Source organism: Lontra canadensis, unplaced genomic scaffold, assembly GCF_010015895.1.
Source record: "Lontra canadensis isolate GAN:19392208 unplaced genomic scaffold, GSC_riverotter_1.0 scaffold160, whole genome shotgun sequence".
Classification (NCBI taxonomy): Eukaryota; Metazoa; Chordata; class Mammalia; order Carnivora; family Mustelidae; genus Lontra; species Lontra canadensis.
The window spans coordinates 962,562-974,229 of NW_022631154.1; the positions used below are offsets into that span (position 1 = coordinate 962,562).

General features: G+C 65.3%; 1 protein-coding gene across 1 annotated transcript in view; it reads right to left on the reverse strand.

The window, feature by feature from the left end:
- Positions 1-10,398, reverse strand: part of KCNN3 (potassium calcium-activated channel subfamily N member 3) — a 119,892-nt gene extending 109,494 nt beyond the window's left edge. Inside the window, exon 1 of the mRNA XM_032845124.1 lies at positions 9,226-10,398. Within this exon, the coding sequence (XP_032701015.1) occupies positions 9,226-10,098 (873 nt within the window). The 5' untranslated portion in view covers positions 10,099-10,398. The remainder of the gene's footprint in view (positions 1-9,225) is intronic.
- Positions 10,399-11,668: the final 1,270 nt, after the last annotated feature.

Consider the following 11,668-nt stretch of genomic DNA (forward strand, 5'->3'; position numbering starts at 1 on the left):
CCACTGAGGCTCTGGGTGAGGCTGGTAGGGCCACGAGGGGGCCAGGGTAATAGGGTTGCAGTGGGGAGGGTAGACGCCTAGGAGGAGAAAAATGGCTTTTGGGCTTGAAAGGGCTGAGGCCAGGAAGCGGCCACACGGGGCACAGGCACCGAGGGCACTGCCGGGTTCAGATCACGGGTCGGCTGCTTCTTGGCTGTGGCTCTGGGCAAGTTCCCTGACCTCAGCTGGGTCATCTGTCAATCAGGACCATTGTGGGGACCGAGGAGACGAGGTATACGGAAGCGTGTCAGTGCGTCCCTCCCCTCCCCGCTCTGTCCCTGTTTTCCCTCCTGAATGCGACGCACGTGGAAGCTGTTTTTAGGGTGAAGTCTTTCTATTTTATGAGAGCAACGTCTTCTCCCGAGCTGCTGAGGCTGGGGGCATCAGACACCACCCAGCCCACCACAGGGGCATTTCTCCCTGCCCTGCCTCCACCCTGCAGCGGCTCTTGGCCCCGCCCAAGCCATCTCACTCTGGGGGACCCTCCTCTCACCAGCGGACAGCGAGGCCCAGCCTGGTTTCCTGTGCCCAACGCCCCCCGCCCAGCACAGCACCACCAGACCCTCAATGGCAGGGGAGGTATCCCAGCAGTGCAGACACCCGGTCCAGCCCAGAGCAGATGGGGTGGGGGCCAGAGTCACAGGACCAGCTGAAGGGTCCCCTGGAATCCCATGGCCACTGGGCTCTGGGAAGAAAAGCCAAGCCTTGGAGACCCGTGTGGGCCAAGGAGCCCCCAGGGCCAGGTCCATGCCATGCTGAGTCCCCCACCGCCCCCCTCGGCAGAAGGAATGATGATCCCACTTTCCAGACAAAGAGGCCACTGCCCAGGGCCACTCGGCTAAATCGTACGCAGTCAGGGTCAGACCCAGGCCTGTGTCGAGAGCCTGGGCTGTTTCAGGAAGAGGCGGCAGAGAGCCACCCACCTCACTGACGAGACCCTGACGCTGACCAAGTTCTCAGTGGCGCGGACCTTTGCACTCCCGGCACCACGAGCAGGGCCGGCCACCTGCAGGAGGCCGGTGGGGCTAGGACTTGGACTCCCTGCACCCTGTCCCTTGCGATGCTGAGTGGCTTTGGACTAGTCACTTCTCTGGGCCTTGAGATCCTGTAAAGAGGACGGCCCGCCCTGCCTTCCTCACACCGGCGGTCCGCGGAACTCGGCCGCCCAGCTTAGAGGTAGGATTCCACACCTGGCCAGGTATGCCGCCAGCTCCCCCTCAGGCCACAGCCCTTCCAGCCCTGAGCCTGACCCACAGTGACATGCTCAGCCCTGCCCTCTTCCTGGGGGAAGCAACATCGCTGAAGTCAGCGGTTCCCGGCATTCCCACACGCGCCCACGCACGGGAGCCACACGGGCCCCCAGCCCAGCAAGCCAGCACCCGACCCCGGGGAAGCCAGAAGAGAGCAAATGGCTCTGTTAAAATCGGGAATCTTCTTAAAAAGGAGAGACGTTCTGCAAAATCCCGTGCAGACGCCGGCAGGTGCCAAGTCCGGCAAAGGTGCTAGGAAGGCCTCCGCTGGGGTCACGGGGACCGGAGCCGCTGGGGGACCGGAGCCATGAGCCCCCGCCGTCCTCGCCAGGCTGCTGAAGGCCGCTCCCTCCACGCACAAGCCGGAAAGCGAGGCTTGGGGACCCACGTCACCGGCCTAACGGCCCCCAGTGGTGAGGGGCTGGGTCAGACCGGCCCCCCGCTACCCAGGGGGCTCCTTCCCCCACCCCGGCGGGCCCCCACTTCTGCGGGTTTCCCCGTCAGTAAGTGCCCAACAGCAAACCACAGTTCGCAGAGACGCACCTGGCAGGCCGGGCCCTGCGCTCCCGGGGGTGCGCAGCGGGGATTCAGCTCCTCGGGAGGGGCCTTGAACACAGCTTTCCTGCCCATCTGACACTGACATCACGCCTGTCCCTTGGGAAAATGCCCGCCCAGCTGACTCAAATGTAGCAGACACCAATCTGCGAATTCTCTCACACACCGTCCGCGTGGCACGGATCCAGGGCCACGCAGCTCTGCTCGGAATCCAACTCTCGTTACCTCGTGGCCAGGCGGCCCTCGTGGAAGGAAAGAAAAACCAAAAACTGTCCCCCTCACAGGGCAGGCCCTGACCCCCGGCGGGGGGGAGCCAGCAGCGGCCCACAGCCGGGAGCCGGGAAAGAAACCCATCCTTTCACCCCCCAGCCCCGCACTCCCTGTCCTGAGTCTCCTGAAAGCCTGTCGTCTTGAAGACCCACGAGGAAGCCCCCACGTCTCCTCAGCCCCCCGCTTCTGTGCCAGGACGGCCTCCTCACGGGCCCACCCCCACCCTCCAACCCTCCCCACCGCCGTCCCACACACACTGCCTCATTCTGCTCGGTCATCGGTCATCGTGCGTCCCCCTGACCTTCCTCCTGGACTCTGAGGCTCTGGCCTGACTCCATGGCCTTATTTTTGTTCTCTCCACCTGTCCCGTTTGCATGGACACACCCAATTAGCTATGCCCAGGCCACGGATTGCTGACTGTGGGTTAGGACAACTGGGTCCCCTGAGGCAGGAAGGCTCCAGAAATCCAGGCCAGGCCACCACGGCAGCCCCACCTTCCAGGGAACATCCTGCCTCCCCTCGCTCGTCCAGAAGCACGACGGGTGGCCCATCACCCAAGGACGAGAAGGGGGCACAGGCCGCATGTGCTCGCCTCCTCCGGAGCCCGCGTCTGTGGCTAATGGTGCGGAGGGGGATGGGTGCCCTGCCCCCCCCCCCCGCCCTCCAGGAGCCTGCAGGTTCACAGGAGCAGCTTCTAGGCACCAGGTTCGTCAACGCAGCAGTCGCGGGGGTCAGGGCTCAGTGTGTGCCTGACTCCGTGCCAGGCACTACCGACAGGCGGGGGCTGGGAGTCCCTCCAGACATGGGAGAGATGGGCTTCAAATTCAGGAAACTCCCTGGAGACCCACCATCAGAGGCAGACAAGTCTAACTCCAACCCAGAGCCCAAGCCCTTGACTGCCACGCTAGCCTGGCTCTGCCGGTGCCAACAGCTTGGAGAAAAAAGCCTCAGGTCTCCAGTGTGGACGCTGAGCTCCTGCCAACTGCAGGTATCAGTGAAGTGCTAAGTCGCCCAGTGCCCTTGCCCTCGGCATGAGCATCCTGCTCCCTGCAGAGAAGCTCTCGGATGACACCTGGCCCCAGGAAATCCCCGTGTGTCCCTGTCCTCCCTCCCCGCCCTGTACCCTGCCCCCAGCAGGAATGGCTCCAGCCCCCTTCCCTCCACGCTGCCCAGTTAATCCTAGGGGACCACCAGCTGTCCACAGGGAGCCTCTCCAGTACCCTGAAGGGCTGCCTCATTCCTCAGCACCCCCAACGCCACCAGCGGACACTAAGGTCAGCCTGGATGGGTGCGCTGGGGTGCAAACCTGGCCCCCAACGACAGAAGTTGAGGACCGTGGGCTGTGGTCTTTGCAGAGGAGCAAACGCACGTGTAGTGAGACCAGAAAGTGCTGGAATGGGGTGGGTGTGGAGAGAACCCTGCCCTCATTCTTGAGTCCAAGAAACAGAGGCCCAGAGAGGCCAAGGGTCCTGACAATGGCCACACAGCGAGTCGGAAGCAAGAGGAGAAGCAGACGGGCCTTTCTTGAACACTGACTCTTGCTAACAGAGCCAAACACAGCCTCATGCCAGGGAAGGAGGAAACTGGGCCCTGAGGAGGAAGAGGGAAACTCCAGCAGCAGGAACGGAGAAGCCTGTAGCGGTTCCCTCACTCGAATCCCCCACCGAGATCCGTGGCAGGGTTGGGGACAGGGAGACAAGCAGGCACTGGAAACCTGGGCTCTGGCTCTAGAATCATCGCCCCCGCTCAGGGGCCCCAGGCGCAGACCACAACCCACTCTGCAGTGCAGTTTTCCTCCTGCTGCTGTCTGCAGTGACCCCAGGGCCGACGGGGGCGTGAGGAACACCGGCACAGAGGTACAGCGTGCCGCGCACAGGACCTGCGGAGCCCGGTAGGTCGCCCCAGCAGGAGCCCGGCCACCTGTGCTGGGGAGGGAGAGCTGCCCACGGGAAGGCTGGGGCCCTCGGACGGGTGGGCTGCTGTTCGCGGGTGAGCCCCGCGCCTTCCCCAGCCCCGCCTGGCCGGCATCACCCCGGGGGCAGGACCAGCAGGCCTCCCCACGGACGTGGGCCTGCGCGCATCTCAGCCCAGACCCACGCTGCCCCGGGGCCCCACACGGGCGCCCCCCAGTTCCCTGCCTCCCCTGAAACGCTCCTCCCCGCCCAGTGCTCCGTGTCATCGTGCTCCAGCCCTTGAGCCTTGACCTGCCTCTCCCCCCAATGACAAGCAGCTTCTCCAGCAGCAGCCGGCAAGGGCACAGGCCCAGGTTCTCATCGCAGCAGCCCACAGGCTTACCCGGCAGCCTGGCCTGGGGACCGCAGGGGGAGGGGACGGGGCCGTGGCCACACCCACCGCTAAGACTCCGGAGCCCCCACTGCCTCGGGGGGGGGCTCTTGCAGGCCCTGCCGGGCCCCCAGCCCTCCCGCAGCCGCTGGGCTGGGGGGGGGGGGCCTCAGACCCGCCCCGTGTCCTCCAGTTCAGCAGGCCGCGCCCCTGAGAGCGGCGTCCCCCTCCCTCACCATTTAAAGAAGAGTAGCTGCTTTTCCGGTCTCTCGCTCTCCCGTTCAGGGATTTAAAATAAAGAAAACCGGGCCGAGACGCCCCTCACAGCCACACTGTGTCACCCACGGTGTCCCCCAGTGTGCCTCGGAACCAGCCACAAACAGCAGACCGCAGCCGCTCCGTGCAGGGGACACAGGCTCCCTCCCTCTCATGTGTCTTTACCTTCTGTTTTTCAGAGTGGATCTCTGGACCCTGGCCCGGCCTGTGACCACCCCCAAAGGCTCAGGAAGGGACATGCGAGGTGGCCCCCAGCTTCCCAGCAAGCCCGTGTCGCAGACCCTCACCCAGGCGACAGCACCAGGCCCCGGGCACAGGGGACGCCGCCGGGAGGGAGGGGTGTTGGCGAGCACCCCAAAGCCTCCTCGGACGGCTACAGACGACACGATGATGCACCGCGGACAGGTGCGCGCTGCTGTGGTCCCCGCTGGGTCACAAACGTTTGGCTCATTAGTGGGCTGGCCACAACGGCTGTAAATAGTGTCGCCACCACCTGGGTGGGGGCAGACCTCGTTTCCACATTCTCAGACCTGCTCCTGCCCTCCCTGGGCAGACAGTCAGTGTGACCGCAGAGGAAAACCTGTGCCTGGGCTCAGACCCTCCCACCTCCCGCAGCCCTGTCCTGCAGGTGCCACTTGGGGTGGGGATCAGCTCTGGGGAGGGGTCTGTCCCCTTCAGATGCCAACATTCCTGAGACCACAGAGGCGTCTCCTCCCAAATGCCAGGGTGTCCCTGACAGCCACCCGCCTATCCCAAGGGGGCTCCTGGGTCTGGCAGGTGCAGGCCGTCCTCCCAGCCAAGCCGGTCTACTGCTCTGCCCGACGGCACACAAGGTCTTTTGGGAACCAAACACGTGGCCGGGGAAGGCGGGGGCTCAGAGACCTGGGACCTGCAAACCTACTCAGTCTTTTTGGCTAGAGGCTGAGTGTGGACTCCCTGACCTCTGCAAGGTCAGCAAAGATACACAACATGTTGGCCCTAAGGCACCCCATTTCCTTTGAACAGTAAATGGCCAGGAGACCTAGCTCCCCTGGGATTACAGAGACCTGCCCTTTCCTGGGGGGGCCCCGCGGTGTTGTGAAGAAGGACAGGGAGCCAGGCACGGGGGCGGAGGGACAGTGTAGTCTGGGGAGCACAGTCCCACTGCCCCACCCCCACCCACGGCCTGGGCAAGCCCAGCAGCAGGACCAGGCAGAGGACCGCTCGGCCCGGGAGGTGAGACCCAGTTGAATGGCGAGCCCGGGGGTGGTTGGGGGTTGGACACGAACAAGGGACACGGCAAGCTGCCTCGGTGTACCAGCATTTCCTGGCCTCCCCTGAGGTGGCCCCGCAGCCTGAGCCCAGAGGTCCCTGAGAACCAGGCCCCCCGGGACTTGCCAGCTGGACAGAGGCACAGCCGAGCCACAGCAAGAGGCAGGCTGGGGCAGGGGGTCCACAGCCAGGGGAGGAGAGGGCCCAGCCCCGGCTCTCCCTCCAACCAGCTGACAGAGCACAGCAGGGAGTTCAAGGCCTCCCGCCAGCTCGGGAAGGTCACAGGATGCCAAGCAGGACTCCCCGAAGACGCGGCGCCTGAACTCCGACTGGCACAGATGCAGCAGAGCCCAAATCACTCAGAGTTCCCAGCAGGATCTCTGGGCCTGGCCTGCTCCCCACCGTCAGCTGGGGCTTGCGAGAAGGGGACCAAGGACAGTTCACCTCCTCACACGGGGGCCCCCTTCCCCACGAACTCAGAACATGCTCAAGGCAGGCCCTGCTCCTTCTCAAGGGAGCCGGGCCCACGCGGCAAATTCCTCCCGGGAGCCGATATCCGCTGGAGTTGCAGCCCCGAGGACGGAAACAGCCCCGGCAAGCAGCTGCTCCCACGCAGGCCAGCGGCCTCCCATCGCTCGGTGAAGACGTGTGTCCCTCTGCCAAGGACCTCTGAGTGGGAAGCGCCACCCTCGGTGTGACTGCCACACTGGTCAGGAGAGCGGACAGACGCCCAGAGCTCTCCGGCTCGAGACACAGCTGCCCAGCCCAGCCCTGGGCCCGCCAGACAGCCGCGCAGCCCTCTGTCCTGACCCGAGCCCTGTGGCCACGTGGAACCTGTGACAGGCTGGGGAGGCGGGGGACAGACGTACCATCCCCTACAACAGAGCCATGATTAGAGCCGTTTGCAGGCAGAAGACCTGGCCCCTTCTCACAACATCTCCCTGACAGGACACAACTTCTCACGCCGTGGCCAAGGGTGAGCTCCCAGACTGTGGAGGCCCAGCTCTGCAGCCAGAGCAGGGCCAAAAGACTCTCCCCTCATCGCCACTATTAATAACAATGACAACAGGCCCATGTGGGAGTCGTCCCCGTTGACAGCTGGGGAGACGGGCTCGCAGAAGTTACCCTGTGGCTCGTCCAAGATCACAGCTCTGGGAGCAGCAGGCTGGGACCCAGACGTCACCTGGGCTCTTTACAAAGACCCTGTTCGTGACTGGGAGCGCCAAGGGTTCGCCGCCTTACGCATCCTGGGTCCATGCGGCCTGACCCAGCAGGCACCCTGAAAATGCGCGTCCCAGATTGACTCAGTGTACGGAGGGGCAGATGAGAAGGCTGGGGAGCAAGGCAGCAGGTTCCCGTGAGCCCTGCTGGTCACAACCCACACTGTCTCAGGGCACACAGCTAGGGCAAGCAGTCCCAGCCCCGCACATGGCCGTGAGGGTCAGCAGCTTAGAACCGGGTGAGGCCCAGCCTCGTGGGCCCGCCTCCCCCTTCCTTCACACCAGAGTCTGGTTTCCCCGGCTCTGGGTAAGGCCCTTTCCCCGGGTACTCGTTCAGGGAGGCGGCTGCTCCAGACCCTCCCCTGCCGGCAGCAACACCCCCCCCATGGCATGAAGACCAACGTGACCCACGCCGAGAGCCATTCCCTTAAGAGCTCTGAGCATGGGGGGGGGGGCGGTGCTGGGAGGCTGGTTTTGCCCCTTGCCCTCACCCCCTTGCCCTTGGGCCTTCGTCAGTCTCCCTCAGGGAGGGTTCCCGGCCCCCACGGGGGGCTGGGAGTAGGCAGGGCTGCGCCGAGGACGGCAGCCCCTCCCCGCCCCCTCCCAAGCACCCGCAGGAGAGGCAGCCCCGAGAGAGAGCAGCAGGCTCAGAGGCTCGCTCCGGGATGACTAAGTGAGCTGCTATTCCCGGGGAAACCCCACTCACTCCTGCTCTCCGAGGGGCTCCGACCCTTGCACTATTCGGATGCAGGCAGCTTCCAGGGGCCGCCCTCCACTGGGGCAGCCCCCCCCCGCCGCAGCGTGCCCCTGGGGGACCCTCCGCGTGCGAGGACGTCTTGGTGCTGGCTACTCAGGTGGCCTGACAGGTCTGCCCGTGCCTGCGGGAGAGAGAGGCTGGGAAGGAGGGAAATCCGATCGGCACCTCCCAGGCTCTGCGGCCGGGCTTTGACAAGGAATGTGGCAATCCCGCAGCAGCTGTGCCCAGCCTGAAACGAGCTCTGTTTGAAACCTCCGACAGCTGAACCCCTCCCAGCCTCCCCCTGCCCAAATGACCAATAAGAGAAATCCAAGGGACAAGCAAGCACGCACACACGCCCTCCCCCACGACAGATTGGGGGTGAGGGGGAGAGTGGGAAGAAATCCACTTGCCCGCTGAGTGCCCGGCGCCCCAAGCCCTCCGGCCTGCCGGCACACCAGGGCCCCCAGCAGGCAGAGCCCTGGCAGAAACCCACCTGCCTCCATCCCCCACGCCCCTGGAGGCCGTGATTTCCGAGCTGCCCGCCTCGGCCGGGTGTGCACACACTCCGCCTTACTGATCCCGGGGCGCGGGGAAGCCCTGTCAGCCCATCTGAAGGAGAGGGGCTCCCCAGGGCCAAGGCCAAGGCGGCGCCCACCTGCTCTGCTGGGGACACCTGTAGCCGGTCTGCCGGCTGTTTACAGGCAACGGCCTCTGCTGAGGGCTCTTTCCTGAGGGAAAGGACTGTGGGGTCCTTCTGCCCGTTTTCACCCCTGCCCCCAAGGGACCTGGGTCACCGGTGCTCTGCCATCTAGCCCGAAGTCGGTCAGGGACAAGGGGGAAAACAGAAACTTGGGAAGAGAGGGAGGAGCCAGAGCGAGAAGGGAGAGGATAGAGTCCCCACCCCCCACCCAGACATTTATTTCTCTTCTATCCTCGGGAAAATGGAGTGGAGCAGGGCGGGGAGCAGAGGAGGGAAGTCGCAGGAACTGGCAGGCACATCAAGGCAGAGGGTAATTAATTGGTGCGTTAAGCCGCTGGGCTCTGCTCTGGTACGAGTGAACCGGGAGGAAAACGACGTCTCAGAAGGGAATCTGTCCTCCTCCCTAACACAGTCTGCAGCAGACAGTGTACGGGGTGCCCCCCCCCCAAGAAAGCGAGGAATGAATTCTCCCGGGATTCGGAAGGAAAACCATGGGAAGTTCGAGTGTTCCATATAATTGAGCAAACGCCTCTCCCACCACCGCCTCTCCCCTCCATCAATCTCTCTCTCTCTCTCCTCTCTCTCTGTTGCTACCTACATATCCCTTTTGTTCAAGGTATAAAGAGAAATCGCAGCCCCTACCTTTGAGTACAAACCCCAAGAGAGCTCGGTCTCTATCACCATAACAACAATTCCAAACATCCCAAAAATCAGAGCATAGTCACTGAGCCGCTTCCTCTTTTCAAACAGGGCCCTCCTGTGTCCCAGCTTATAGCCAATGTTCTGGGTTTTCCGCTTGTTGGCTTTGGGGAAGGTGGCGCTGCTGGGGGTGGTGCCGGTGTGCTGGTGGTTGTGGGTGGCGTTGGGGTGGTGGAGCAGGGTCTGGTGGGCATGGTTGTCCTCCCGGGAGGAGATGATGATCTCAGGGGCGTTGCTGGGGCTGAAGAGCTGGAGGGGCTGGCCTTCAGGCTCGGCCTCGATGAGGTTCCTCCGGGAGGCGCTGAGCCGGCTGAGGGGCTTCATGACCCCACCACTGTACTTGCAGGAGCTCATGGCGATCTCCGTGAAGGGGTTGCTGTCCCGCCGGTGCACCAGGGGGCTGGCCTGCCGGTGCCGGCCGCCTCCAGCAGGCCCACTTGTGGCTGTGGAGCTTGGAGAGTGGCCAAGCAAGTGGTCATTGAGATTGAGCTGGCTGCCCTGCCTGGAGGAAGGGTGGAGGACGGCGGTGGAGTTGGCCGAAGGGGGGCCCCTGAGCGTCGTGGGAGAGGAGTGCAGCAGGCCGGGCTGGACGGGCTGGCTCTGGAGTTGGGCGAGCAGAGACAAGGGATGTGGTGGTGGTGGCGGCGGCTGCTGGAGCTGAGCGGGCGGAGGCGGCGCCAGGGGTCCCGGGGGCTGCTGGGGGGCTGCTGCCGGCTGGGGCGGCTGCTGCTCGTCCCCGGACGATGGACAGGGACACTTGGGGTCTTCATCCAGGTCCCCCACCCCCGAGTCATGGAAGTGCCCAGAAGTGTCCATCTTGGGGCCTGGCTGGATTCCCTGCAGCACAAGCCCCCACCCTAAAGCCACCCTCGCTCCGAAGACGGCCTCAGAGAAAGCCAGGCATCCAAGCCCCCACCGGGTGTCTTGGCCCCAGTCTTCTTTCTTTGGCTTCGGTCCTCTGGGGCTGCCTGGGGTCCAGACGCCGCCACTCAAGGATGCATTGCACTGGGCAGGAGGGGCCTGGAGCGGGAAGCAGCGGAGAAGGAACTCCGGCTCCGGAGGTGGCCCTCGGGGAGCGCGCAGGGCCAGGCTCAGCCTCACTCCTCGCGGGCTCAACAGCTTTGCTCGCCTCCTGCGGCCGGCGCTGCTCGGCAAGCCAAGCCCACTTAGTGGCCGCGGCGCTCATTGGCTCGGCTCGCGTCCCCCCCGCCCGCCTCCTAGCTCCGCCCCCGCGCAGGCCCCGCCCCGGAGGCGGGGCCTGCCGCCCGCCGCCCCCTTCCCCGGCCGCGCAGCGAGGGCTGGGAGCTGTAGTTTCCGCCGCCGCCCGCGCCCCGGGCCGGCCCTTCTTCCTGCGACAGGTGCGGCCGGAGCCCGCGGGCCGCGGCGACAGGGACGTGCGCGCCCGCGGGGCGCTGGGAGGCGGCGCGGGGCCTTGCGACTGGGGGAACCGCGCGCCCTGAGCGGGGGCGGCCGGCGGGAAGGCGCGCGGCGGGCGCGGCAGGTGGACCCCGAGCGCCCGGAGCTGGGCCTCGCGCTCCCAGCGCGCACCCGGGGCGCAGACGCGCGGAGCGGCTACTCCGGGGTCGCCTCCCGGCCGCAGGGGCGGGCGCTCGCCTTCGGGACGCCGCAGTGAGTGTGCGGGGCGCCCCTTTGTCGTTCCCAGCCGTCGCGTCCGCCCTGCGCGAGTGATGTCATCCTCCTTCCACGGGCGAGAGCCGAAGGGAGAGTCCCGCGAGCACGGAGAGGTCGCCTGGCAGTGTCCCGCTGGGAACTGGGGGTGCTGGGGTTCGAACCCGGGCGGGCGTGACGCGCCGTTCCGTTCCCTCTCCCAGGCCTTCCCGCCACTACGCGCCGCCCCGGGAGCGCGGCTCCGGCGAGGCGATGCTGCGGGAGCACCGAGAGCGGCGCTGCGCGAAGAACCGGCCTCGCGAAGCAGGCCCGGCGGAGGGGCCGGCTCCTGGGGCCTGGGGTCAGCAGAGGGTCAGGCCCGAAGTACCCCCCCACTTGCCCCCCGCGGGGCTTTGAGAGTCAAGCTGGGGACAGCGGCTGGCTTCCCGGGCTCAGAGCCATCACCGAGTATTTAATAAGCGCCCGCTGTGTGCAAAGGGAGTTCCGAAGACATGGGACCAGGTGAACGCATTTCCCCTTCTAACCGCAGCAGACTCAGGGATCGGCCAGGAAGGGGTCATTATGGGATTCCCCAGGCACACCTGAGGTTTTAGGAGGGGGAATGACTCCTCTGTCCAGCGGCTTCCCTGACTGGGAAGAGGAAAGAGTAGGAGAGTCGCCCACACACACAAAGGCACACACGTCCGTAGCTACACACGCACTGACCCACATGCCCCTATACACGCACCTGCACACACCCGCACACGAGCGCACACAC